Source organism: Hypomesus nipponensis, chromosome 18, assembly GCF_054491055.1.
Source record: "Hypomesus nipponensis isolate SF chromosome 18, ASM5449105v1, whole genome shotgun sequence".
Lineage (NCBI taxonomy): Eukaryota > Metazoa > Chordata > Actinopteri > Osmeriformes > Osmeridae > Hypomesus > Hypomesus nipponensis.
Genome location: NC_140378.1, coordinates 21937278 through 21965000, shown reverse-complemented (window position 1 = coordinate 21965000; position 27723 = coordinate 21937278). Strand labels below are relative to the sequence as shown.

At 45.1% G+C, this 27723-nt stretch overlaps 3 protein-coding genes and 1 non-coding gene across 12 annotated transcripts in view; 2 read left to right on the top strand and 2 right to left on the bottom strand.

The window, feature by feature from the left end:
- LOC146252745 (6-phosphofructo-2-kinase/fructose-2,6-bisphosphatase) overlaps nucleotides 1–5246 on the top strand; it is a 15950-nt gene extending 10704 nt beyond the window's left edge. Inside the window, exons 11-15 of one of the 4 annotated variants that reach the window (XM_084679745.1) lie at nucleotides 360–489; nucleotides 1195–1257; nucleotides 3232–3296; nucleotides 4575–4655; nucleotides 4730–5246. In XM_084679745.1, the coding sequence (XP_084535871.1) occupies nucleotides 360–489; nucleotides 1195–1257; nucleotides 3232–3296; nucleotides 4575–4655; nucleotides 4730–4810 (420 nt within the window). In that variant the 3' untranslated portion in view covers nucleotides 4811–5246. The remainder of the gene's footprint in view (nucleotides 1–359; nucleotides 490–1194; nucleotides 1258–3231; nucleotides 3297–4574; nucleotides 4656–4729) is intronic. The other 3 variants (XM_084679746.1, XM_084679748.1, XM_084679749.1) reach the window with 3 other exon arrangements.
- A 437-nt stretch (nucleotides 5247–5683) lies between these two features.
- On the bottom strand, nucleotides 5684–13595 carry ndnl2 (necdin-like 2). Of its 4 annotated transcripts, none has more exons than XM_084679751.1 (11): nucleotides 13436–13595; nucleotides 11573–11646; nucleotides 11371–11481; nucleotides 11198–11261; nucleotides 11000–11079; nucleotides 10818–10912; nucleotides 9467–9546; nucleotides 9220–9262; nucleotides 7058–7123; nucleotides 6263–6377; nucleotides 5684–6066 (listed from the first exon to the last, which is right to left on the bottom strand). In XM_084679751.1, the coding sequence occupies exons 2-11, from the start codon at nucleotides 11633–11635 to the stop codon at nucleotides 5968–5970; spliced, it is 816 nt and encodes a 271-aa protein (XP_084535877.1). In that variant the 5' UTR covers nucleotides 11636–11646; nucleotides 13436–13595; the 3' UTR covers nucleotides 5684–5967. The 4 variants fall into 4 exon arrangements, 3 of the variants coding, with proteins under 3 accessions (XP_084535877.1, XP_084535879.1, XP_084535878.1); XM_084679753.1 differs by having other exon boundaries at nucleotides 7058–7120; nucleotides 13436–13594; XM_084679752.1 differs by having other exon boundaries at nucleotides 11573–11651; nucleotides 13436–13592.
- LOC146252744 (small nucleolar RNA SNORA11) lies at nucleotides 6604–6730 on the bottom strand. Its single transcript, XR_014732188.1, has one exon. It is a non-coding gene; the product is annotated as a small nucleolar RNA SNORA11 (small nucleolar RNA).
- Nucleotides 13596–14375: 780 nt separating the features above from the next.
- On the top strand, nucleotides 14376–25383 carry LOC146252742 (mitochondrial carnitine/acylcarnitine carrier protein-like). Of its 3 annotated transcripts, XM_084679755.1 has the most exons (9): nucleotides 14376–14692; nucleotides 17390–17482; nucleotides 17612–17739; nucleotides 18752–18842; nucleotides 19082–19199; nucleotides 19927–19999; nucleotides 22005–22114; nucleotides 22418–22539; nucleotides 25056–25383. In XM_084679755.1, exons 1-9 carry the CDS (start codon nucleotides 14579–14581, stop codon nucleotides 25116–25118), a joined length of 912 nt encoding a protein of 303 aa, XP_084535881.1. In that variant the 5' UTR covers nucleotides 14376–14578; the 3' UTR covers nucleotides 25119–25383. The 3 variants fall into 3 exon arrangements, with proteins under 3 accessions (XP_084535881.1, XP_084535882.1, XP_084535880.1); XM_084679754.1 differs by having other exon boundaries at nucleotides 14417–14692; nucleotides 17390–17739; XM_084679756.1 differs by lacking the exon at nucleotides 25056–25383 and having other exon boundaries at nucleotides 14396–14692; nucleotides 17390–17739; nucleotides 22335–22469.
- Nucleotides 25384–27723: the final 2340 nt, after the last annotated feature.

Here is a 27723-nt window from a genome sequence, read left to right as displayed (position 1 = left end):
TGACTCTGTGATCACTTAGACATCAGGGAATACAGTGTTCTTTTTTATTTCATTACACTATATTTCATTTCATTACATTATACCAGGAATGTCTGTGTGTTCATGTGTTTGTGACTCGATAATCTCAAGAACCGGGCATCGTGTGAAGTTCTAATTTGGAAGGTGACCTGTTCAGGGTGTGCAGGGCTGTTTGGATGAGCGGGTTGTGTAAATAGGCCCATCAAAATAAAAACACTGCATTAAAGTTGAACAACACCAACAACAAAAAGACCCTCGATAGAACTAAATAGTGTGTAGACATGGTGTGCGTGTATATATGGTGTACACGTATTTATGGTGTGCGCATGTGTGTTTGTCAGTCCTACGAGGACCTGGTCCAGCGTCTGGAGCCGGTCATCATGGAGCTTGAGCGTCAGGAGAATGTGCTTGTCGTCTGTCACCAGGCCGTCATGCGCTGCCTGCTCGCCTACTTCCTGGACAAGACTGCAGGTAAAACTAATGCCCCAGGCCTCAGTGTGGATAGCCCCAGGCCTCAATGTGGATAGCCTCAGTGTGGATAGCCCCAGGCCTCAGTGTGGATAGCCCCAGGCCTCAGTGTGGATAGCCCCAGGCCTCAGTGTGGATAGCCTCAGGCCTCAGTGTGGATAGCCCCAGGCCTCAGTGTGGATAGCCCCAGGCCTCAGTGTGGATAGCCCCAGGCCTCAGTGTGGATAGCCTCAGTGTGGATAGCCCCAGGCCTCAGTGTGGATAGCCTCAGTGTGGATAGCCCCAGGCCTCAGTGTGGATAGCCTCAGTGTGGATAGCCCCAGGCCTCAGTGTGGATAGCCCCAGGCCTCAATGTGGATAGCCTCAGTGTGGATAGCCCCAGGCCTCAGTGTAGATAGCCCCAGGCCTCAGTGTGGATAGCCTCAGTGTGGATAGCCCCAGGCCTCAGTGTGGATAGCCTCAGTGTGGATAGCCCCAGGCCTCAGTGTGGATAGCCTCAGTGTGGATAGCCCCAGGCCTCAGTGTGGATAGCCCCAGGCCTCAGTGTGGATAGCCTCAGTGTGGATAGCCAGGCCAGTGGGGGTGAACCCTAACCCAGAGCACCTTCAACCCCCGTGTATATCCCACTGGATAAAAGTGTCTTCCAAATTAACACTATTAATACAGTATTATTCCATGATTAACTACCTTGCCCCTCCCCCTGTACAGATGAGTTGCCCTACCTCAAGTGCCCCCTGCACACGGTGCTGAAGCTCACACCAGTGGCCTACGGTCAGTCTCCTCCTCTCCTCTCTTCTTTCCTCCCCTCCTCTCCTCTCTTTTTTCCTCCTCCTCTCCTCTGAGGGAGAAGAGAGGTTCTCCTCCCCTCTTTCTCTCTTCCCCTCCTTCCCTCCTCTCCTCCCTTCCTCTCCATTCTCCTCCCCTCCTTTCTCCTCCCCTTCTTCTCTCTTCTTCTGCCCTCCTTCTCTCCTCCCCTCCCTTCACTCCTTCCCTCTTTCTCTCCTCCCTTCCCTTCTCCTCCCCTTCTCTCACCTCCATCTCTCTGATCTTCATCTCTCTCCTGTTGGTTTCCAGGGGCCTCATGTATAAACGTTGCGTACGCAAGAAAAGCTTGCGTATGCTGGTTTTCACTCACACGGTGTGATGTATACAAATGTACTTGACGTGAGAATGTGCGGGCCGTCATGCAAACTTTTGAGCAGACGTGAGAATGTGCGGACCGTCCGCAAAGTCTTGTCTGGCTCTGTAACATGGCAAAGTCGAACTGAAAAGTGACAAAACTCACCAAACAATACAAAATATAGTAAGACTTTATTTATATAGCACATTTTATACAAGAATTGTAGCTCAAGGTGCTTTACATAAAATCAATAAAAACAATAATACAAGTGATAAAGTAATAATTAAAATAGCAACAATAATATAACTAATACAAGTAGTAAAACCCTCTGTCTTTTAAAAATGTCTAGCGTGTTTGCTTCCCTAATATAAAAAAGTAATGGACCTAAGCAGCTTCCTTGAGCAACCCCATACCAGTTCTCAAGTTTCTTGGACCTATGGTCTCCTAAACTAACATAAAACTTCCTTCCTGTGATATATGATTTCATCCAGTTCAATACACTATCCGTGAACCCAATAAGGTTTTCCAGTCTATTGATTAGGATGTCATGATCAATGGTATCAAATGCTGCACTGAGATCTAGCAGGATAAAGATATAGACTTTGTTTGCATCAGAGTTTAGTCTGAGGTCGCTAATTATTTTGGTGAGAGCAGGTTCAGTATTATGATATTTCCTGAAACCTGACTGCGAGACTTCCAGGATGTTATTTTCTTCAAGAAAATAATTTAATTGGACTAAAACTATATTTTCCAGTACTTTACTAATAAATGGAAGGTTATATATTGGTCTGTAATTTGCCAAAATAATGCCAAATAATGCCAAAACCCAAACAGGAAATGCGACTGTATAATCTGCCACCACTTAATAACTTCTGTTAAACTTGAGGGTGTCAAACAAACAACAAAATCACTCAGGAAATGCATGTCACCCTCTGTATATGGTAAATATTGCATGCTCAAGGTTTTCCACAGATGAAATACTCACTGTGCTGTGCAACTACAAGATTGGCAATGCATTGTCTCTGTGAGTCTGACTCTGGATAATGTCGAGTTTTACATCGGACCATTTCTTCTTAATTTATGCCAGGTCCGGTTCTCTGAACCCACAGCATGCACGGCCTTAGTGACAGTGTTCCACTCCGCCGACTTTCTTTGGTTGGTAATACCGGATGACAGGCCGCCAAACAGGACACATTTCCTCGCCTCCACTTCTGTTATTAGGACCTCGAGCTCACAGTGTGTGATTCTTTCTTTTTTTAGCATGTTTAGCCATTTTTATTAAGACAAAGAAATGACTTCAGGGGCACATTTATAGGCCATCTGCATATTCATTTATGGGGTGGGGCAAGGCGGGGTCAGTGGCTCCTTCACGTGCAGTCAATCTCACGTTGATTGTGATTTATAAAGGAAAGGTGCACAGGACCTGGCGTATGACCGGTTTTAAGCATGTAAATATTTCTGTGCGTAGGTACTTTTCAAGTTTTGGCTGTACGCCATCTTCTGATATGAAAGCTTTTATACATGACGGCCCAGGTGTATGCAAGCGACTTATAAGTTTACAGATTTATCAACTAAGACCATTCTCCCACCTTGATCCTCTCTATCCTCTCCTCTCTCTCCTTCAGGTTGTAAGGTGGAATCTCTCTTCCTCAACATTGAAGCTGTCAACACACACAGAGATAGGCCGGTGGTGAGTCATCATGAACACACTCGCGTGAATACACACACACACTAACTCACCGTGACAACTAGTGTTGCTTTCGTCAACAAAAATTATGACTGAATATCGTTGTCAACAAACCTTTATCACATGATGAAAACGAGATGAGACACAACGTAAATAGCAACATAACGTTTATTTTATCATTCTTAATGTTTCTTTCCCCACCCCTAAGCATTCAACAATATTTGGACTACATAGAAAACGTCGATGTCAAAAGTTTTGTCTTGGTAGCGATTGCTTTGCTTGTATTTTTATTTACGTTCCGTTGAATGGTTTAAGTTTAATTCAAGTTTTTGTGGAGAAAATTTAAGCTAACGGTGGCTAACTTGCTAGCCACAGTCACTGACGTGACATTATTAACGTCATAACGTCACGAAAACACGCATGACTACCTCTAGCAGAACATTAGTTTAGCACAGCCAACCCCAATTAGCGGCCCGCGGGCTAGATCCGGCCTGCAAGAGCCAAATGTCTGGCCCGTGCTGACAGCTTTAACTGTATTAATGCTGCCAGTTTTAATGCAAACTACCCAGAAAAATCTGACCTTCGCAAAAAAAATGGCAAGCATAATAACATCATACAAGCACTCAGTTTGAACTATGTGTATAACAACATCGGCACAAGAGAGCGCAACCGTTGCCTCGTTACACTTTTCTTGGAAGCTTGCAAGAGCTAAGAAGCCATTTGCAGATGCCGAGTTAATTTAACAATGTGCAATCGATATGGATGTTTGCCGAAGTTTTAAACCAATAGGAAACAATAATTATACAATATAATAATTAAACAAGTGCCGCTGTCAGCTAACATGGCAACCAGAAGAGTCAAAGTTTTAGCGGAGGAGTGTTTTTCCCAGTCCAAACACCAATTTGAGGAAAACAGAAGCATTCTCACTAGCAATAGACAACATGGAACAGCTGTTGTGTTTGCTGGGCTTTTTGTTTGCTGACTGTTTGCACAGAATATGCTCCAGGGGCATTTCATAATTAAATTGTTGGTTTTAGACAAATTTTGTTTCAAGAGTACTTGAGTGCTGCTGAAGCCTTCTAGCCTGGCTACTGGCTCCAGGGTTGTCACAACACACATTCATACACACTCACACAATGTCCAATCCCTGATCAAGCTCAGGTGAGTCTGAAGCAGCCGACTCAGAGATGAGGTTGTGACCTGGGGCCAGTCCTGATTCTGAACAATCAGAGCAGACCCTATAGGTGTATAATACTTAAGCCCCGCCCCTCTGGTCCCCAGGAGAGCCTAGACTGTGATGACCCAATGCCAAGTCCCGCCCCCAACCAAACACTGCAAGACCTTACCATACTCAGCCTGCAGGTACACACACTGTCAGACACACACACTCAAACACACAGTCTCCGACACAACTTACACACTCCACACACTCTCAGACCCCCCCTTCTGTGTTCCAGAATGTAGATGTGGACCGAGAAGCAGAGGAGGCGCTGTTGACCGTCCCCGAACACGTGTAGAGGGGCGGAGCCAGGGAGGATCCACCAACACTAGCCTCGCTGTCTGGTGTTGAAACCAGACAGCGAAACCAGTCCTTATAGAAACCAGTCCTGATTGTGGGGTGAGACGGTGCTGTTATCTGGAGCACAGCTCAGAACCACCACACATCCTGGTCAACGGGACTCCATCCAGGGTTGGACTGACCTCTGACCTGTCTTACCCTGACCTCGGACCAGTCTGTTGTCATAGCAACACTGTGGCTGTTGTCATTGCAATACTGCATGTCTGACTGTTGTCATAGCAATACTGTCAAGCTGTTGTATTAGCAAGACTATATCTGACTGTTGCTACCCTGAACTCTGACCCCAGTACTGACCCTGACCTGTCTGTCATAGCGATAGTATGTGTGAACAGAAATATTATAACTGTCTTCATTACACAAACTCTAAAATTGTATTAATGTGCAAATTCCTTTAATCTCTAAACAATCAGCCAAGATTTAAGGTGCTGTCACTGTTACTACAGAGATACAGATCAGAGATGGCAAGTAACTTAGTACAAATACTTAATGTATTTTTCTGTTATCAGTACTTTACAGTACTTTCTTTTTAGCCAGGCTTGTCACTTTAGTGTTAATCTGTGTTTGGTGGCATGATCAATATTGTTTCTTGTCATTGCAAACCTTTTTAAATGTCCTGGCTGTAACGCACTACAACCGAAAGCTAGTCCATCGAGCAAGGCAACAAGAAAAACAAACACTGCTTGTCAGCATTCGAAAGTTCCCAACTCTACTGTACTACCATTCCTTCAGAGCTTCTGGTATCGTACCCTTTTGAGTACCGACTTGGTACCGGAGTGTTGGTTTCTGTGACAACACGAAATAAGACAACCTGTTTATTATAAAATCTGTTTAATGTTGAACTGGAAAAAAGAAAGTTCACAGACTTACATTGAGTCAATATGAAACGTCACAAACTAAAAAGGACTCGCCCTTTTGTTTCATGCCCTACTGACAACCCTCAACATGTCCCCTCTACTGACAAACACAGGGACAAAAGTAGGCAGAGAGACAGGCAGACAGACATAAAGAGACAGAGGGGCTCAGATCTTTCAGTTCCCCTATTGGATGGATGGTTTTGTGGCAGCTCTCCTATTGGATAGGGTGGGTGGATGCAGGTCATCTCTGGCTGCTCTGCCGTTGGCTGCTTGTGCCGGGGGCAGGGCTCGTTGCATCCCGGTATTGCTGGCTCCAGCTCTTAGGGTCCTGGTCATGAAGCTGCACGCACGCACGCACACACAATTATCAACCTCAACCATCCCCACACACATTATGACGTCTAACCCCCCACACCCCCTGATATTAAGGAAATATACCTTGCCCGTGCTAGTCCCCCCACCACCACAATAAAGATTCTATTTTAACCACACACATGGAATACAAGTCACCCAACCAGTGTTCAGTACGAGCTCACCTGACCCATGAACTCCAGCAGTTTGACTTTTGACACCTCAATGTCGGCACGCTGACCCCAGCGGAACTCAAACTCCACAGGCTCGGTGTGAGGCACCCGCACATACTCCAGGTACCTGCACCCACGCACGCACACACACACACAGGGTCAGGATGCATAACGACTGCTATTAGATAAAAGCATTTGCTAAATGAATACACTGTTGTTGCAGGATGCATGACATGCGGGACCTTTACACAGAAGCATTCACATGTAAAGGCTAACATTCAAATTATAGGTGTGTGCGGTAGTGGTATTCATTGGGTGAGTGTGTAAAATGTGGGTTAGGGTTGGTGTGTGTATTGTGTAGGAGACTAGCTGGACCAGACACTTCTGCTGGAGTCTGGGTCTCTTCCAGCTCCTGTTGATGTGTGGCGTGGTATAAACAGATGACTATGGTCTTAGAGACACCTGCTCTGAACACACCAGTATGGAGGACACAACCTAGTGAGGATGAGGATTGAACCTTATGATTACTGAGCAAGCACCCTTAACATCTGAGCCACGCTCAGACAATAGCGCAGACACACCAGCTCAGACACACTAGCGCAGACACACCAGCGCAGACACACCAGCGCAGACACACCAGCTCAGACACACCAGCTCAGACACACCAGCTCAGACACACCAGCTCAGACACACCAGCTCAGACACACTAGCGCAGACACACCAGCGCAGACACACTAGCAGCCTACAGAGACGTTCATACCTAGGTGTGGAGGGGACTGTGAGAGGAAGTGTGTGTGAGAGTCTCACCTCTGGCGGACAAACTCGTCAGTCACCATCTTCTTCACGTCTCCAAACTCCTCGTGCTTCTCCCTGCTGATCAACACACTGACTTAGTACTATGGGTGGGACAACATGGTTCTCACAATTTGATACAAAATTCGATACAATGTTCACGGCTCGACTGTTTTCGATTAAATAAATAAAAACATTTTATAAAAATGTTTTAGATAAGATGTTGCAAAATATGTAAATTGAAAATCTCTTATAATATTTCTAATTTAACAAAGGGGTTTACTCTAGGCCCAAGCCTACAAAAATCAGTTAGGGGGTCAGGCGGTCAGGGCGTTAGGGGGTCAGGCAGTCAAGGGGTCAGGCGGTCAAGGGGTCAGGGCGTTAGGGGTCAGGCGGTCATCAGGGGGTTGGGGGTCAGGCAGTCAAGGGGTCAGGCGGTCAAGGGGTCAGGGCGTTAGGGGTCAGGGCGGTCACTCTTCTCAACCCAGCTTAGCAGGCAGTCCTCGCTGTGTAGGAAGATTGATGGTGTATGCTACGCACTTAATGGGGTCCAAGGCCGCTTTCACTGACTGCAATTACCATATAGCGCTAATTTAGACATAACGCAAATGGAGTACAGCGTAACACCATCCATCCATCATCTGCCGCTTGTCCGGGGATCGGGTCGCGGGGGCAGCGACCTAAGCAGGGAGGCCCAGACTTCCCTCTCCCCGGCCACTTCCACCAGCTCTTCCTGGGGGACCCCGAGGCGTTCCCAGGCCAGCCAAGAGACATAGTCCCTCCAGCGTGTCCTGGGTCTTCCCCAGGGCCTCTTCCCAGTGGGACGTGCCCGGAACACCTCACCAGGGAGGCGTCCAGGAGGCATCCTAATCAGATGCCCGAGCCACTTCAGCTGGCTCCTCTCGACGCGGACGAGCAGCGGTTCTACTCTGAGCCCCTCCCGGATGACCGAGCTTCTCACCCTCTCTAAGGGAGAGCCCGGACACCCTGCAGAGAAAAGGTCATTTCGGCCGCTTGTATTCGCGACCTCGTTCTTTCGGTCACTAGCCATAGTTCGTGACCATAGGTGAGGGTAGGGACGTAGATCGACTGGTAAATAGAGAGCTTCGCCTTTCGACTCAGCTCCTTCTTCACCACAACGGACCGATGCAGAGCCCGCATCACTGCGGACGTCGCACCGATCCGCCTGTCGACCTCGCGCTCCATTCTTCCCTCACTCGTGAACAAGACCCCGAGATACCTGAACTCCTCCGCTTGGTTCAGGATCTCCTCCCCGACCCGGAGATGGCACTCCACCCTTTTCCGGTCGATTACCATGGCCTCAGATTTGGAGGTGCTGATTCGCATCCCAGCCGCTTCACATTCGGTTGCGAACCGCTCAAGTGAGAGCTGAAGGTCGTGGCCCGATGAAGCCAACAGGACCACATCATCTGCAAAAAGCAGCGACCCGATCCTGAGGTCACCAAACCGGACCCCCTCAACACCCTGGCAACGCCCAGAAATTCTGTCCATATAGGTAATGAACAGAATCGGTGACATAGGGCAACCCTGGCGGAGTCCAACCCTCACCGGAAACAAGTTCGACTTACTACCGGCAATGCGGACCAAACTCTGGCACCGGTCGTACAGGGACCGGACAGCCCCGATCAGGGAATCCGGTACCCCATACTCTTGGAGCACCCCCCACATGAGCCCCCGAGGGACACGGTCGAATGCCTTTTCCAGATCCACAAAACATGTGTAGACTGGTTGGGCGAACTCCCATATACCCTCCAGGACTCCGCGGAGGGTATAGAGCTGGTCCACTGTTCCACGGCCAGGGCGAAAACCACATTGCTCCTCCTGAAACCGAGGTTCGACAATCCGGCGGACCCTCCTCTCCAGGACCCCTGAATAGACTTTCCCAGGGAGGCTGAGGAGTGTGATCCCCCTAAAGTTGGAGCACACCCTCCGGACCCCCTTTTTAAAGAGGGGAACCACCACCCCGGTCTGCCAGTCCAGAGGCCCATCGGGGACAGCGTAACACATTGATTCAAATTTGTCCTGGATGTGAATTGAAAAACAATTATATTTCGATGCATCGAAATTTGATTATTTTGCCCACTCCTACATAGTACAGTGGACACACACACACTCTTTCTGCTCTAAAAACACAGTCAACTCAAACACACACTCACCCTGGATCCACTCTGAGCTTTTTCAATGTGTTCCACACCAGGCCTGCAAACACAAAGCATGATGGATTTCACCGAGCTAATCAGGATAGCGATGTGATGTAATAAGCAGGTGGAGGAGTTGGATCCTTACTCTCCTTGGCCAGGTTTTCCAGATTTGTTAAGAAGCTCTTAGCTTCTTAACGAATCTGGGAAACCCGGCCCTTGACAACTGGGATGTAATAAGCAGGAGGAGGAGTTAGATCCTTACTCTCCTTGACAACTCCTCCCTTCATGAAGACGATGCTGAGGATGACGAAGAGCAGGCCTGACTTTGGAGTGCTGGGACCCCTGTACACACACGTACGCACACATATATATAAGACACAGATTCCTCGTCCCACAAGGACCCACAGAGACGTGTAGCAGGAGAGACATGCAGCAGGAGGAGAGACGTGCAGCAGGAGGAGAGACGTGCAGCAGGAGGAGAGACGTGCAGCAGGAGGAGAGACGTGCAGCAGGAGGAGAGACGTGCAGCAGGAGGAGAAACTTGCAGCAGGATGAGAGACGTGCAGCAGGAGGAGAGACGTGCAGCAGGAGGAGAGACGTGCAGCAGGAGGAGAGACGTGCAGCAGGAGGAGAGACGTGCAGCAGGAGGAGAGACGTGCAGCAGGAAAGACGTGCAGCAGGGGGAGAAACTTGCAGCAGGAGGAGAGACGTACAGCAGCAGGAGAGACGTGCAGCAGGAGGAGAGACGTACAGCAGCAGGAGAGACGTGCAGCAGGAGGAGAGACGTGCAGCAGGAGGAGACACTTGCAGCAGGAGGAGAGACGTGCAGCAGGAGGAGAGACGTGCAGCAGGAGGATAGACGTGCAGCAGGAGGAGAGACGTGCAGCAGCAGGAGAGACGTGCAGCAGGAGGAGAGACGTGCAGCAGGAGAGACGTGCAGCAGGGGGAGAAACTTGCAGCAGGAGGAGAGACGTACAGCAGCAGGAGAGACGTGCAGCAGGAGGAGAGACGTGCAGCAGGAGGAGAGACGTGCAGCAGGAGGAGAGACGTGCCGCAGGAGGAGAGACGTGCCGCAGGAGGAGAGACGTGCCGCAGGAGGAGAGACGTGCCGCAGGAGGAGAGACGTGCCGCAGGAGGAGACGTGCAGCAGGAGGAGACGTGAAGCAGGAGGAGACGTGTCGCAGGAGAGACGTGTCGCAGGAGGAGACGTGCAGCAGGAGGAGAGACGTGCAGCAGGAGAGACGTGCAGCAGGGGGAGAAACTTGCAGCAGGAGGAGAGACGTACAGCAGCAGGAGAGACGTGCAGCAGGAGGAGAGACGTGCAGCAGGAGGAGAGACGTGCAGCAGGAGGAGAGACGTGCAGCAGGAGGAGAGACGTGCCGCAGGAGGAGAGACGTGCCGCAGGAGGAGAGACGTGCCGCAGGAGGAGAGACGTGCCGCAGGAGGAGAGACGTGCCGCAGGAGGAGAGACGTGCCGCAGGAGGAGAGACCTGCCGCAGGAGGAGACGTGCAGCAGGAGGAGACGTGAAGCAGGAGGAGACGTGTCGCAGGAGAGACGTGTCGCAGGAGGAGACGTGCAGCAGGAGGAGAGACGTGCAGCAGGAGAGACGTACACACTGAAAGCGGCTCCCTCCACAGACTCCAGTTTGTTGATTAGCATGTAGACGTGGTTCTTGATGTCTATCTCCACCACCTTCAGACCAAACACCTGCAAGACATGGCACCATCTTTACATCCCTACTACCATATGAGCCCTTCCTGTCCTACAGAGGGGCACTTCCTGTGCAGCGTGTACCTGTTCGAGGGTGCGCTCCACTCTCTTCATGATCTCAGGGTAGATATTCCTGTACTCCTTCAACACATGCTTCACTATGTCTGCAGCCAGGAACACACACCATGACAGCCAGGAACAACACACACACACACACACCATTACAGCCAGGAAAAACAACAAGTGTGTGTAAATATGTATATGACAGTGTGTGTTTACTACCTGCTCTGCGTATGGGCATCTTCTTCTGATCTTTCACCAGAAAGAACTGCACCACCTCTGACATCTAAAAACACACAGTCAACTTGCTGACATCTAGAACATTGTCTTCTTGCTGACATCTAGAACACAGTCTATGTTCTAAGTTCTAAGTCTATACAGTGTATGAGCTTCACCTTAAGGTCCACCTGAGCAGGTGTGAGTCTGTCCAGACCTCTTTGCACCTGAGAAGAGCTGGGCTGGGTTCCCTCTTCATCCTCATCATCACCCAGCAACGTCTCTGATCGCTGACACACACACACACACACACACACACATAAGAACACTGGGACAGAAGCAAATGACAAAACAGCAGAATATGTCAGATGAGTATCGAACCTGAGCTGTCTTGGTCTGGCAGCTGGACTGCAGTGCGTGCGACACTTTCCTTCTCTGCGACATGGTCACGTGGTCTGGGCTCAGGCGACAACAGCAACAGTTAACTATGACACTATAGACACTCAAACCTTAGCAACACTATAGCAGTGGTTCTTAACCCTGTCCTCAGGGAACCCTTGTCCTGCATGTTTTAGATGTTTCTTGGCTCCAACACACCTGATTCAAATGCATGCTCGTTACCAGGCTTCTACAGAGCTAGATAACGACCCATTTATTTGAATCAGTTGTGTTGGAGCAGGGAAACATCAAAAACATGCAGGACAGGGGTTCCCTGGGACAGGGGCTGTTTATCAATCCACGTTTTTTTCCGTTCTTGTTTTCTTGCAAACTCGTTTGACGTCATCTTTCATTGCCCAAGTAACTTTTATTGCCCAACTTTTATCGAGGATGCATCGGATGGTGACTTGACCAGCGAGAACGCTTCTGATTCCCCAGAAGTCATTGCAAGATGTCAAGCGAGGCGGACAAACCTCACAGCTGTAATTTTGTACTTTTCATATTTCAGCTAAACGGTACGTGTAAATTAGCATCTAAGTTAAAATGTGACGAGAAATAGGCAGTGTAGTCGCTGAAAATGTTCTTATTTTATTGATGAAACGCCCAATTTGTAAATTTGCTCCGACTTTTCGATAACCTAGTTAACATTAGGTACTGTAAGTTAGCAAGGGCTACAGAAAACGTAAAATCACAGGTAGAGGGATTATCATAATGCTGCGAGTCCAGGAAAACCCTAACCATCTCAATTCATTCTCCGTCCTTGCAAGACCATTCTCGCAAGGACCGGACGCTTGCAAGAACGTTCTTCAAAAGAATGTTCTTCGGATTGATAAACAGCCAGGGTTAAGAACCACTGCACTATAGTGAATGCGAAGTTGACGTCACACGGCGTTGAATTCTGGGTAAATGGCAACATTGTCTTGTTTGGGCGCCATTTTCTAAGGTTGTCCCTCATCCATTGTGTATTGTGGCATGCCTATATGTATATTCATATTTACATTAATTTTCATATTTCGATCACACACCTGAACTGTTAACCATATTGAAGAGAATAAGGGGTTCATAATTATATAAATAAAGTAAAGTATAAGTAAAGCAGTATCTCTGGTCGTACGATGTGTATGACGATGTGTATGAAGTCATTGACATTTTAAAAGGCTTTTTAAGACAAAAAAGCGACTTAAAAAAAATTAAAACCCAGCAGTGTGTATATGTTTTGCCTCCTCTTTCGAATTCAACATTCAAATTACTAGACAGTAAATTATATCCTGAGAAAAGTGGATTTGGAGGGTTATAGCTCCACAGACCTCCATTCATTCGGCACTCCACCGTTAGCGCCCTCATATAGAAATAGTGCCAAATGAATGGAGGTTCCACTCTAGTAGAGTGGAACTGCAATAAGTTCAGAACCCGGAAGTTTCCCGAGTGTCAGTTCTCCCTTGTTAGACATTCTCTGCTCAAACCTTAGAAATTAGTTGCCTTCGCGTTTAGACACACTTGAAACAGCACTGAGTTAGCTTGCTAGTTTTCAAAACCACACGCTAATTCATACGTACGCAAGTTTAAACAAATGAACCGTTCTCTTTGCTAGCTAGCTAGCATGCTAAGTGTATCGCGGCTGAAGCTAGCTCCTGTTCTAAAAACTTAGGCAACAGTAGCTCTAGCTCAAGCTATTGTTTAGTGACCAACTGACTAGTTGGTTTAATGCTACACTTAGTCAGTGAGACTGAGAATGTCTAAAAAGGGTTTGCAAGAATGTTTCATATCAAATAAGATAATTCAACTCATTCATTAAAAATAACATACCGAGAGCTTCAGCTCAAATACCCGCCTGCAGACTCCAACCTGAGAGACGCGTTCTGATGGCTTCTTCTTGTCTTTGTTCTGGTTGTCGGACAGCATTCCGTTGCAAGGTGCTTTACCGTCGCCTACCGTTTTGGAGTGGGAGGTTAATCGCTCATTAAAACCGCCTTCTGGAGACAAAGATGCAACTTCAGCCTGTAGCCTACATCTGCCAGGTTATCAACGCAGATAAGTTTCACTATCAAGTCTACTACAGTGTGAGTTACCCTAAAGCGACCACTTGTTAAAAAAAAAAAAAAAAAAAACATGAACATCCAAACAAAGTTTGAAAACTTGTTCACAATGACACAATGACTTGTTGCTCTTGTTGGTTAGTGGCAACTGATTTAAACTGTTTGCTGCAAAATATTCTATTCTAGTTAATCTTATTTTATTTTTACTGTTGCTGGTTTTTCTACAGGTATATTTGCACTTAAAGATTCATGTTGTTTAAATTGTAACTTGTTTAACTACATGCTCTTATGGTTCTTCCCTTTGGCACTTATTTTTTGGTTGTTCACAATGTGTGCTTCTTGTTTTAGCTACCTGCAATGGTTTGAGGCTATCTTGTTGTTATTATCAGTGACCTATGCACTTTGTAAAACTCTCTCTTGGAAGTCGCTTTGGATAAAAGCGTCTGCTAAATGAATAAATGTAAATGTGTAAATGTAACTTTTATGTATAACAAAATCGCATGCATTTGTGTCTGCGAAGCATGTGTTTAAGGAAAACAGAAACACGAAGAGACTGCGTGGCCCAGACATGTGGCTGTATTTAATGATGCCATCTATAACATCATAAAACAAATGCAAGGCACAGTGTAGACAGCATTCTGCACTAAACAGACCCTGTCTGTAGTACTGAGAGAGGACGGTCACGAGAGGACGTCACCGTGCGGCAGACGCCTGCTTATCAGTAGAGTTGTTGACAGTTTATGATGTTAAGTCCAGTGCACTCCGGGCGTAGTACAGGAGGCTTGCAGTGCGTTCACCCAGTATAATTCACGTGCTCTTATGTAAACCTTTAGTGTGTTGCTCATGTTCAGACTGGTTTTAAGCGTCAGAGTGAAGACAAGAGCGCCGTTGTATTTGGTGAAGCAGGTAGAGGATGGGAAACGGGGAGCTCGCGGAGAAGCGGATCTCTCCGCTTAAAAACTTCGCGGCTGGAGGAGTCGGTGGCGCATGCCTTCTGTTCGCGGGACACCCTCTCGACACCATCAAGGTGACTGATTCAAACTGTTAATGATTATCCATTTTAGCATTACGCAAATGCTTCATTTAGGCCTGGTGCACATTCTGTGTGTTGGGTTTGGGTATGCGTGTGCGCACGGGAATAGCAGGTGGTGGCAATCTGTAGGCCTAATGCAGTTGGAATGGAAACGTATTTTAATACCGTGTGGCGGTACGGCTTACATGCCGTGGGCGGTAAACCACTAAGCGGATTAGTGGAAGTTGGAAGTCTAGTTTTTAACCTGCTGATCTGTCAAGCATGCAGGATGAGATGTGTGGCTCCTTTCTTTTGAAAATTGTTTTCCCACAGCTAGAGAGAAATGGCCGAAGGCTACAAAGAGAGAGACAGAGGCGGCTGACCTTGTAGGGTTTAGCGCGCTAGTAGGTGACTCCAACCGTTAAGGTCCCCTGCGTGTGCTGAAGTTCCCCCAAGCTCCTTTTGCATTATAAGAGAGAGTGAAGGAGGGGGGGGAGAGTACGTTTGTCTTGGTTGTGATTGGCGGTGAGTATTTATATCTAACCTGTAAACTGTTCCCTCCTGGGGTAAGAGTTGTTCCCACAGCAGACAGAGTAGTTGCCCTCACCCTCTGCCTGGTGTCTTGGGGAGCTTTCAGACCAGCAAATGAAGGGAGATGCTTTTTCTGGTTGCAGATAAGATATGGGTGTGTCTGGTCAGACTTACCACACTCTGTGGTGCTTCTTTATCTGTGACCACACTTTCTCTAATCTCACCATCCTGCCTCAGTCCTAGCCCTTCGCACACACTCACATACATGCTGACTCACACAACCACACAAAAGGTTACAGGTGTGTGTGTTTACAGGGGAGGTTACAGGTGTATTTACAGGTAGGTGTTTACAGGTCAGGTTACAGGTTAGTGTGTGTTTACAGGTGAGTTTACAGGAGTGTGTGTGTGTGTTTACAGGTGAGGTTACAGGAGTGAGTGTGTGTATTTACAGGTCAGGTTACAGGTTAGTGTGTGTTTACAGGTGAGGTTACAGATTGGTGTGTGTTTACAGCTAAGGTTACAGGACTGTGTGTTTACAGATTAGTGTGTGTTTACAGGTGAGGTTACAGGACTGTGTGTGTTTACAGGTGAGGTTACAGGAGTGTGTGTGTGTGTGTTTACAGGTGAGGTTACAGGAGTGTGTGTGTGTGTTTACAGGTGAGGTTACAGGAGTGAGTGTGTGTGTTTACAGGTGAGGTTACAGATTGGTGTGTGTTTACAGCTAAGGTTACAGGACTGTGTGTTTACAGATTAGTGTGTGTTTACAGGTGAGGTTACAGGACTGTGTGTGTTTACAGGTGAGGTTATAGGACTGTGTGTGTTAGGGCTGCACGATTAAGGCCAAAATGATCATCACGATTATTTTGATTAATATTGAGATCACGATTAATTATCACGATTATTTGTTGATTATAACCTACTCAAATTTTATTATCACAATATTTTGTACTTGCATAATGGATGTGTATAAAACTCATAATATATAATAAATAAAAAATAAATACGGCAGGGCTCAGCATTAAGGCTTGTCCGCTTGTCTGGGACAAGTGGATTTTTTTGTAGGCTAAGTGGAAGAGAAATTTACTTGCCCCACTGGACAAGTTAAAACTCACACAAAATAAAATGCCACATTACTTCATCTTTTGTTCCACTCATTACGTTTATTTTACCGATTTTATTTAACCGAATTCTGCATGAGCAAAACACAGATCTGTGTTCGCTCGAGTGGCATAGTCCCAAGATCTCTACAGACCTTGCAGCTAATTTAATGCTCAACAATTGAACGGGGGCTTATTACTTGAAAGAGGAATTATTTACTGTGTCGTCTCAGTTACACTGGGGCTTTGGAAAACTGTGCCAAGCTAAAAGAGGCTAATGGCTAGTAGAACATAACATTTCAGAATAATTTCAGTAAATCAAGCAGCGCTGCAAGACCCAGTTAAAAGTTATGCAGCTAGCAAACGTTAGCTAGCATCGCTAACGACATTGGCTAACTCAACTTCGGTAGGCTATCCTCTGTATTTGCAAGCTATCTAAACTTATACTGTATCTAAAATAAGGCTTTAGGGATTAGCGAAGGCAGGTCACAGGTAGTTTTTTTTTTGTTTTCTTTGTTAAGATAGCAGCCTTATGACCGACTTCTATCTGTTGCGGAATTGTCCTCACTTTACTCTGTCTGTAACCGACTACATCTAGAAATTGAGCTGTATGGTGCAGGGAACAACTATGACTGGCTCATGGAGGCACGTGAACAGACATTAGGTGTATTCGACTCCACGCAGCGCTGCAGCCGGCTGCAGACTGCAGATTGGAGAAAGAGTTTACCATAGCCCAATACATAAAATGACAAATTTTCCGCCTTAAGGAGCCGTTTATAACTCTTCCCCGACAGCAAGCGGCAACCCTCGCTGGTCGTTTCATGCAGCCACAGCCGATGTCGAACGCACCTATTGGTTTACGGAGCGCTAGATTGGCTTTCCAAAAAAACGTTGATAGGGAGCGTTGTATGAACGGAATGACGCATTTTAAACATCGCTCGATCACGCAAATTTGATTGTGGGAATCCGAAATCGTGATCGTGATTAAAATTCGATTAATCGTGCAGCCCTAGTGTGTGTGTGTGTGTGTGTGTGTGTGTGTTTACAGGTGAGGTTACAGGACTGTGTGTGCGTGTGTTTACAGGTGAGGTTACAGACACAGCCTAAAGTCCACTCTGGTAATGGGGCTCTCTATACAGGGGCATATGATTGCTTCCGCAAGACAGTTTCCAAAGAGGTAAACAAACACACATACAGTACATGCACACATACACCCACAGTCACGCATGCACACACGCATATACACACACCACACATGTGTATGGTGCTTGTAGTATGTGTGTATGTATTGTATGTGTGTGTGCAGGGTGTGTTGGGGCTGTATAAGGGTATGGGAGCCCCCCTGGCTGGGGTGGCTCCTATGATGGCCATCAGCTTCTTTGGCTTCGGTCTGGGGAAGCAGCTCCAGCAGTCGGACCCCAGAAAACCCCTAACGTGAGTCTGTCTTCCGGTCTTCCTGTCTGCCTGCCTGTCTTTCTGTCTGTCTGCCTGTCTTCCTGCGTTTCTTCCTGTCTGTCTGTCTTCCTGTGTGCCTGCCTGTCTTCCTGTCTGTCTGTCTTCCTGTCTGCCTGCCTGTCTTCCTGTCTGTCTGACTGTCGGCCTGCCTGTCTTCCTGTCTGTCTACCTATCTGTCTGATTGTCTGTCGGCCTGTCTGTCTGTCTGTCTATCTTGCTGTCTGTCTGTCTGTCTGTCTATCTTGCTGTCTGTCTTCCTGTCTGTCTTCCTGTTTGTCTTCCTGTCTGTCTGTCTGTCTGTCTTCCTTTCTGTCTTACTGTTTGTCTGTCTGTCTTCCTTTCTGCCTGCCTGTCTTTCTGCCTGTCTTCCTGTCTGTCTTCCTGTCTTTCTGCCTGTCTTCCTGTCTGTCTGCCTGTTTTCCTGTGTTTCTGCCTGTCTTCCTGTCTGTCTGTCTTCCTGTGTGCCTGCCTGTCTTCCTGTCTGTCTGTCAGCCTGCCTGTCTACCTATCTGTCTGATTGTCTGTCGGCCTGTCTGTCTGCTTGTCTATCTTGCTGTCTGTCTTCCTGTCTGTCTGTCTGTCTGTCTGTCTGTCTGCCTGTCTTCCTGTTTGTCTTCCTGTCTGTCTGTCTTCCTGTCTGTCTTCCTGTCTGTCTGTCTTCCTGTCTGCCTGCATGTCTGTCTGTCTGTCTGTCTGTCTGTTTTTCAGTCTCTCTGTGTTCAGATGATACTTTAGTGTGTTTGTGTAAGTGTGTGTTCAGATGATACTTCACACTGTTTGTGTAAGTGTCTCCACTGCTGGTGTTAATGTGTATTTAGAATAGTTGGAATAGGAACTCTAAATATAACTGTGTTTGTGGGCCTCCCCATTGGCTGTCATCCTCCCACCCCCTACACCCTCACCCTCCTCCCTCCCCTAATTTCCCCTCTCTGTGTGTATGTGTGTGTATGTATGTGTTTACGTGTGTGTGAGTGTGCGTGTATGTGTGTAGGTATGCTCAGGTCTATCTGGCTGGGTGTCTGGCTGGAGTGTTCACCACCGTCATCGTGGCTCCAGGGGAAAGAGTCAAGTGCTTATTGCAGGCAAGACCCATGAGATGATATATGTGTGGGTGTGTTTTTGTTTGTGTATTTGTGCAAGTGTGTGTGTGTGTTTGTGAATCATTTATGTTTTGTTGATTCAATTTATTATTTTAAACTACAAACAGGTTGTCGCCAACACAGTAACAATAGATTGTGTGTGTCTGTGTGCGTGTGGGTTCTGTGTCTGTATGTATGTGTGTATGTGTATATGCTTGTGTGTGTGTGTGTGTGTGTTCCAGGTTCAGGCCAGTGGGGGTCAGCTGAGGTATGCGGGTCCTCTGGACTGTGCTGTCAGCCTCTACAGGCAGCAGGGCATCCGCAGTGTGTACAAGGGCACCGTCCTCACGCTCCTCAGAGGTGAGAGAGAGAGAGAGAGAGAGAGAGAGAGAGAGAGAGAGAGAGAGAGAGAGAGAGAGAGAGAGAGAGAGAGAGAGAGAGAGAGAGAGAGAGAGAGAGAGAGAGAGAGAGAGAGAGAGAGAGAGAGAGAGAGAGAGAGAGAGAGAGAGAGAGAGAGAGAGAGAGAGAGAGAGAGAGAGAGAGAGAGAGAGAGAGAGAGAGAGAGAGAGAGAGAGAGAGAGAGAGAGAGAGAGAGAGAGAGATTGTGTGTTTGCTTGTCTGTGTGCATGTGTGTGTCTATGTTCTTTTTTTTTATGTTGATAAATAACTATGAAGGTTAAACATTAGTCCTGCGACAGGAGGTAAAATAATGTAACTGGAAGTAACTAGCTGTACAGGAAGTAAAACAATGTAAACTGAAAGTAATACATTCTGCATTCATACATGTTACATTGTTAGTTCTTGTTACAGTCTGATACTACCTGTTACATTCTAAAAAGACCAAACAGGAAATAACATTAACAAAAAATAATTTACAGAAAGTAACATGAAGTAACACACATATATACACACACAACAGGAATGATAATAATGTAACCAGAAGTAACAGGAAGTAACACAAAATAGCCAGAAGCAACATAATGTGACATGGATTGCAAGTAACAGACTGTAACTGGAAGTAGTGGAATATTAGAATGTAACAGGAAGTAATAGAATGTCCATCCTATGTGACTGGTCTCCCTCCCAGATGTTCCCTCCAACGGCCTGTACTTCCTCACCTATGAGTACCTGAAGAACTTACTGACAGCCGAGGGTGAAAGGTCAGTCCCTTGCCGCCATGCCAACACCACTATGTTGTGCATACAGTACATACATACATCCACAGTCTGGAGGCTGAGTAAGATTTTGCTTTAGAGGCTGTAGTAGAGGAATGGTATAGGCTGAAGTAGAGATGTCTGTGTGTGTGTATATATGTGTGTGTGTGTCAGCGTGTCTCAGCTCAGCACTCCCAGGATCGTCCTGGCAGGTGGGGTAGAGATTTGTGTATATATATATATATATATATATATATATATATATATATATATATATATATATATATATATATATATATATATATATATATATATATATATATATATATATATATATATATATATATATATATATATATATATATATATATATATATATATATATATATAGAGTACTGTGCATAAGTCTTGGGCACCCAAGATTTTTTACACAAATAATGTCTTGTACTGTATTTCTTCAATGAAATGCTACAGCTTTTCTTGAATTACATGTTTAGATGAGGGCGGTGTGTACACAAAGGCAGTTTTCATGATTAATATTTCATTCGAAATTAAGAACAACACAGGAATTGCGCAAAGCAGTTTATTAATTAGTAGGCGACATCTCAGATTTTTTCGTTTAAGTGTATCAGACTTGAATGCAACATTTAATCCAAGAAATATATGTAAAATAATTGTTTTATTTGTGCAGCAGTATAAAAGTGCAATTTTGCTAAACCTTTTGTTAATTTTTGTAGTGAATTATTTCTTAAAGCATTTTTCTTAAACTTTTTTTGAATTTGTATTGTGCCTAAGACTTTTGCACAGTACTGTATATATATATATATATATATATATATATATATGTGTGTGTGTGTGTGTGTGTGTGTGTGTGTGTGTTAGGGATGTGCATCTCCATCACTGAGGATGATGCGATACACATCTCAATGCACTGCCAACAATCCAATACATTAAAGCTACATAAAAGCAACTACTAATGTGATACGACACAATTCACCCTATTGCGATGCAGTGCGATTCAACACGATGCGATTGAATGAAATGCGATGTGAAATAATATGATGCTATGCAATTTAATAAGATACATAATGATTTATTTCTTTGTCAGACAGTAAATCATAAATGAACTAAAAAGTGTGCTTCACATATTAAACAAATTCTCTGAACATAAAATCAGGCTGGAATGTAAAAAAGGTAAACTATTCTTGCTAGGGGTACAGGTGGAGCTAGAGTGGCTAGCCATAGCTACGTCTCCACACAAAGGAAGCTTAGCGCAAGTTCAGTCAAGCAAGACCGATCCCTGCACTCGGGCATACTCGATAATGTCCACTACTCACTCATTCCGCTAAGAGCGCTCTACTTCCTCTGTTCCTAAGTCGGGCAGTCATCTGGGTTCAGGTCGAGTTGCTCTCCCATCTATCAATTAACGCTGTCACATGATCCCGTGCGTTTTAAATACGAGTCTCTCCCTGTGTAGTTTGTCCATTCTATCAAGTGCGCGACCCTCCACCCCGTCACCACCAGGTTCCTCGTCTGCTCTTTGACTCGTTGGTCGTCGGCTGCCGCCACCGTCACCACATAATTCTATATAAATACATTGGATTATACCAATGCAAAGATGTTAGAATCAACCATCCATAGTGTGTGTGTGTCTCAACTCAGCACTCCCAAGATTCTTCTGGCAGGTGTGATGTGTGTATATATATTTATATATATATATTAGGGCTGTCAACCAATTAAAATATTTAATTGGGATTAATCGCATTATTTCATATGATTAATCGTAATTAATCAAAAAATTATTCTATCTATTTAATCTGTTAAAATTTTATCCCAATAAAAAATTTTGGGGTGGAAATAACATTAAAAGGGTGTACTTAACTTCAGATAGGCCTAACAGCCGTTAACCTATGTTAACGACACACATTTTTTTTTGTCGCCTGAAAGTGAGATTGCGTTAACGCGTTAACTTTGACAGCCCTAATATAATATATGTGTGTGTTTGTGTCAGCGTTTCTCAGCTCAGCACTCCCAGAATCCTCCTGGCAGGTGGAGTAGCCGGCATCCTCAACTGGGTCATCGCTCTCCCCCCCGACGTCCTCAAGTCCAACTTCCAGACAGGTCAGCTGATGTCAGGGGTCAGGGGGGAGGCAAGTGGCAGCAGCAGTGTTGCTATGGTGACCCTAAGCAACCCTGTTGTACCAGGGGAGCCCTCTGTCCCAACGCTGCCCTCTGAAATAATGTGTCATAAACATTGTCAAACACAGGCATGTTCCTTCTTAGTTGACCACTTACAATGTGTTTGTCTGTAAATGTGATTATGTGTGTGTTTATGTGTTAGTGTGTGTGTATGTATGTGTGTGTGTGTGTATAGTGTATGTGTCCTAATGTGTGTGTGTGTGTGTGTATATGGTGTGTGTGCAGCTGCAGATGGCAGGTATCGGGGCCTGGTGGATGTGCTGAGGGAGCTGTTGAAGGAGGAGGGGCCCAGAGCGCTCTACAAGGGCTTCAATGCAGTGTTCCTAAGAGCCTTCCCTGCCAACGCTGTAAATACTCAATACTCCCAACATTAGTTATTACTGCTCAGTTATTAGGTGTGCTTGCCTTTGGCAAGAGCACAATCTATTGTTATCTCACATATTTATTATAGTATTTTTCACCCCAAAAAAACGTGAATATTTGCACTATATAAACAATGTCGGTGTTAAAATGGACATTTCGGTTGCGTATTGGTCCCGTTTGCTTGTATCCGCGTAAACGTTCTGTTTGACGGTTTAGGTATAGTTTAAGATTTTGTGGAGAAAAGGGAAGCTAATGGTGGCTAACTAGCTAGTCACAGTCAGAAATGTCACTAACGTCACAAAACACGTGTGACTACTGTAGTAGAACCAGAGAATGTCTAATATAGGGAGAACCGCATAGACGCCGCATCGACCGCTACTGGCGCTGACGAGCCGTGTGGCCGCCATCTTGGAAAGGTCCACCGCTCCACTCAGTGTAATCTGTTTGGCTGGTTCAATGAGCTGGCAGCGCATTTAATTAATCATACCGAACTGAATACCAAACTGATTTTCACGCACTGACAATGCTTGCCATAGGAGAAACGTCTTATTTAATTATCCAGTTACTGAACATGGCAAAGTCCAGGGGTCTCATTTATAAAACTGTGTGTAGGATTTTTACTAAAAGTGTACGTACGCCCAAAAGCCTAAAATGGCGTACGCACACAAATTCAGATTTTTAAAACCCTGCGTACGCCGTTTTAGGCTTTTGGTCGTACGTACACTTTTATTAAAAATCCTACGCACACCTGTACGCAATGTTCCCTTTATAAATCACAGATTCAACCACTTTCTTCAACTAATGTTTAATTCAATTAAACAGTTTGGTCCGGATTTGAGCATTGGCGAAACAGAAGGTGTCAGAATAATTACAAAACATGCGTCAAAGTTGTCGTGTGTGAGTCTGGCCAATCATGAAATAGCTGTGTCGTCATTAGAACCCGTGCAGTTGCTCTTGAGAAAATGCGCTTGGCTACACAGCCGGCAGTTCTGGAATCGATCTCACTGTACTCTGATGGGCACGTCACAGTGACCTAGCCTCGGCGCCGTCTCAAGTCGGACAAAAAGTCTAACCAGAATTTACTGTTTCAAGTCAGCTGCCTGCAGCGCTGCATGAAGTCAGTCCATGTCAAATGCACCTATTAACCTTTGTTGCCCGACGCATACGACAGCGGTCTGTTTTCAATCATTAAAAAAGACATTCCTCACACATAAATGTTTGTTTTAGGATTTATTATGACATTCAATTACATGTAAACGATTCATTGGTAAAATATAATTACCTGTGGTTTTAAAACAGTGTATCTCACCACAACGCTACACGCGAGACACTAAAGAAAAGGGTTAGGTGTAGGGTGTCACAGGTGTTTCTCTCCCGGCAGCACTAAAAAGATATGGACAGATATGGGAAAATTGTGCCTTGTTTTCGCTCATTTAATCTGATTGACCTCATAATCCATTTCCATATTGTTGAAATGTAGGCCTATATTTACGAATGTGTGGACTATACATAAAGATTCAATTCTGGTGCATTCAAACAATCCCCTAGTAAAGTTTGGCTAGCAACAGTATTAGTCACCTTAGTAGTAGACCTTAGTTACAGGTGGGGGGAGGGCACACTTATTAGTTGCAGGCTATCTTGCCTCCAACTTTTGTTTTGACAACCAGTCATTAAGTTTGGAGCAGGTAAACATCTAAAACCATGCAGGGCTACAGTAGACCCAGGGACAAGGATCAATTACCAGGATTGAGAACCTGATATAGAGGGAGCATAAGAGAAGCTCACAAAGTTGAATGCACTTTTCCCTACTTACAACGTGGATAGCTGGTCACATGAGCGCTAGTCTAAAGAAAGGTATGTTGTTACTGAGAATGATCGCTTCCAGTATACTTATTATATCAGACAGTTTTCCAAAAATACATTTCAAGCTCACTTACATTTTTTAGGCATATTTTCAGATTGTAATAGCGATTCCATCTGCGATACTGCCAGTGAAAAACGTATTTAGAATAAGCTTGTTTTAAAGGGGGTTCTTTATTAATGAACACATGCAATGAGTAAATGCAGAAACATATCACTGAAAACTTAAGGGACGTTTAAGTCATATAGGTTAGGCAAGGCAAGTTTATTTGTATAGCACATTTCAACAAGGCAATTCAAGGTACTTTACATAAAAACCATTAAAAGCATCAAAACATAATGCAAAAGAAAACAAGATTTAAAACAACAAATGTAAACAACGATTTAAAATAACAAATCACAAATGTTTTCAATTTATTTAATCTGTTCAAATTTTACCCCAATAAGATTGGAAATTATACCCGCTCTTGTTACGTTTGAGATATTACTACTCAGTTAATACCTCTCTCCCTCTCTCTGTCTTTATCCCTCTCTTATAAAAAATAAATTCATGAAAGTAATAAAACAAGAACCCCCCTCAAGAATAATAATGATGTTATATCATATTAATATAATACTGTAATCTCTCTCTCTGTTTCAGGCCTGTTTCCTGGGGTTTGAGTTTGCTCTGAAGGGTTTGAACTGGCTGGCTCCCAGCTGGTGAACACTCCTAAGTCTGTCTGTGTGTGTTAATGTGTGTGTGTTTGAGTGTGTACGTATGTGTGGTGTGTGTGTACGTGTGAGTGTGTGTATGGGTGAGTGTGTGTGTCATCCTCCTCAGCTCCATGGTCCTCTACCTCAGCATGTTGCTTCTGCAACAGTTCTATAGGATTGTGAAGTATCCTACATATGCAGTGTAAATATACATTGTATTTTTGTACGTATGTTTCATGTTGTTATTGTGAGGATAAAGGCTCTTTTAAACACAACATGACTACGGCACCACTGCGCTCTGAAACCAATTGTTTCCAACAGCTTGCTACTGCATCGAGGAAAGCGAGTGAGCTACAAGTTTCTAACCATGAAGGCAAAAACAATATGTCTGCTCCGTCCTCCGAACACCTAGATCCTGAACTCAGTATCACACTCAATGCACACTGTGTCTGATAAGGCTTTAAGAATCAGAAAGGGTTTTATTCCCATGAAAGTTTGCACAGACAAGGAATTTACTTTAGCAGGAAGGTGCATACCTTAAACATATAGAAATCTTAAAACTTAAATATGTGGTCTAACTATACTAAAGGTACAAGTCTAACTAATACTAATAAAATATATAAAATAAAATATAAAGTAGCCAAACAATTTACAATATAAAAATACAAATAGTACAACAGATAAAAAAAGTACAAAGATACCAATAGTGTAATATAGTGCAAATTGCAATGTGGCAAGCTGTCATAGTGCAGATTATGAATTAGTCAGTGTGAGCTCTTGGCCTTGTTGAAGAGGCCAACAGCGGATGGGTTTTTGTGGTGTGTGGCATTGCGGGCCTGATGGACCGCAGCCTTCTGCCGGAGGGGAGTGGCTGAAACAGGATGTGTCCAGGGAGGGAGGAGTCGGCCACAATCTTCCTCGCACGCCTTAGGGTCCTCGAGGTGTGCAGGGCCTCGAGGGAAGGCAGATTGCTGCCAGATTACATCCTCTGTTGTGCTTTCTTGCTGAGGGAGCTGCTGTTCAGTTCCCACTTGAGGTCGTGGGAGAGGATAGAACCCGGGAAGCGGAAGGACTCCACAGTGTTGACTGGGGAGTTGCACAGGGTGATGGGGGTGAGTGGGGCTGTGTTCTTTCTGAAGTCCACAACCATCTCCACTGCCTTAAGAGCATTGACCTTGTTCTGGCTTCACCAGGTCACCAGGGGCCTCATGTATAAATGTTGCATACGCACAAAAAGCTTGCGTATGCTGGTTTTCACGCACAATTTGTGATGTATAAAGATTTACTTGACGTGAAAATGTGCGGGCAGTCACGGAAAGTTTTGAGCAGACGTGAGAATGTGCGGACTGTCCGTAAAGTCTTGTCTGGCTCTGTAACATGGCGAATTCTAACTGAAAAGTGCCAAAACTCACCCAAACATTACAAAATAAAGTTACAACTACTACATTTATGAGGTTAACTATTCAAAAAACATAAAAATAAAAGTTTGATCAGTAATTTGGATGATCACATCAAAATGCCAAAACTCCAAACAGTAAATGCTATATAGCCTTCTGTTTAATCTGCTACCACTTAATAACTTTTGTTAAACTTGAGGGTGTGAAACGAATGACAAAATCACTGTTACGATGCGCAACCACTCATTACTTAGTTTAAAGTTTTACATCAGGCCATTTGTTCTTAATTTCTGCCATGGTCCGGTTCTCCAAACCCACAGCATTTATGGCCCTATAATAATAATAATGATTTTATTTGTAATGCACTATACATTGAGCTAAATCTCAAAGTGCTACAGGTTAAAAACAAGAAAGGGCGCAAATACTGACAGTTTTCCACTCCGCCAACTTTCTTTTGTTGCTAATACCTGATGACAGGCCGGCAAACAGGACACATTTTCTCGCCTCCACCTCTGTTGTCAACCTCGATCTCACAGTCGGATTTTTTTCTTATTGCGTGTTTATCCATTTTACCGTATTTCTTCGAATAAACGGAACAGCGTTTATTAAATAACGTTCATTTTTGGTGCAGCGTTTATTCGAGGGCGGCGTTTATTTGAAGAAACACGGTAATTAAGACAAAGAAATTACCTCAGGAGTGTATTTATAGTCCATCTGCATATTCATTTATGGGAGGAGGCAAGGCGGGGTCAGTGGCTCGTTCACGTGCGGTCAACCTCGCGTTGATTGTGATTTATAAAGGAAAGGTGCACAGTACCTGGCGTACGACCGGTTTAATACATGTTAATATTTCTGTGCAAAGGTACTTTTCAAGTTTTGGCCATACACCATCTTCTGGTATGAAAGCTGCACAATCCTTTATACAAAAAGCCCCAGGTTGTCAGCTTCCCACCTATAGTCAGACTCATCCCCACCAGAGAAGAGCCCAATGAGAGTGGTGTTGCCGCAAACTTCAGGAGTTAGGGTTAGCTGTTGGTGTACAGGCAGAAGAGCGGCGGGAAATGACGCATCCCCTGAGAAGATCCAGTGCTGATGGACCGGTAGTCAGAGAGTTGTGTTCCCAGCTTAACGCACTGCTTCCTGTCAGACAGGAAGTCTGTGATCCACCTGCAGGTGGAGTCGGGCACGTTCAGCTGGGAGAGCTTGTCCTGAAGCAGG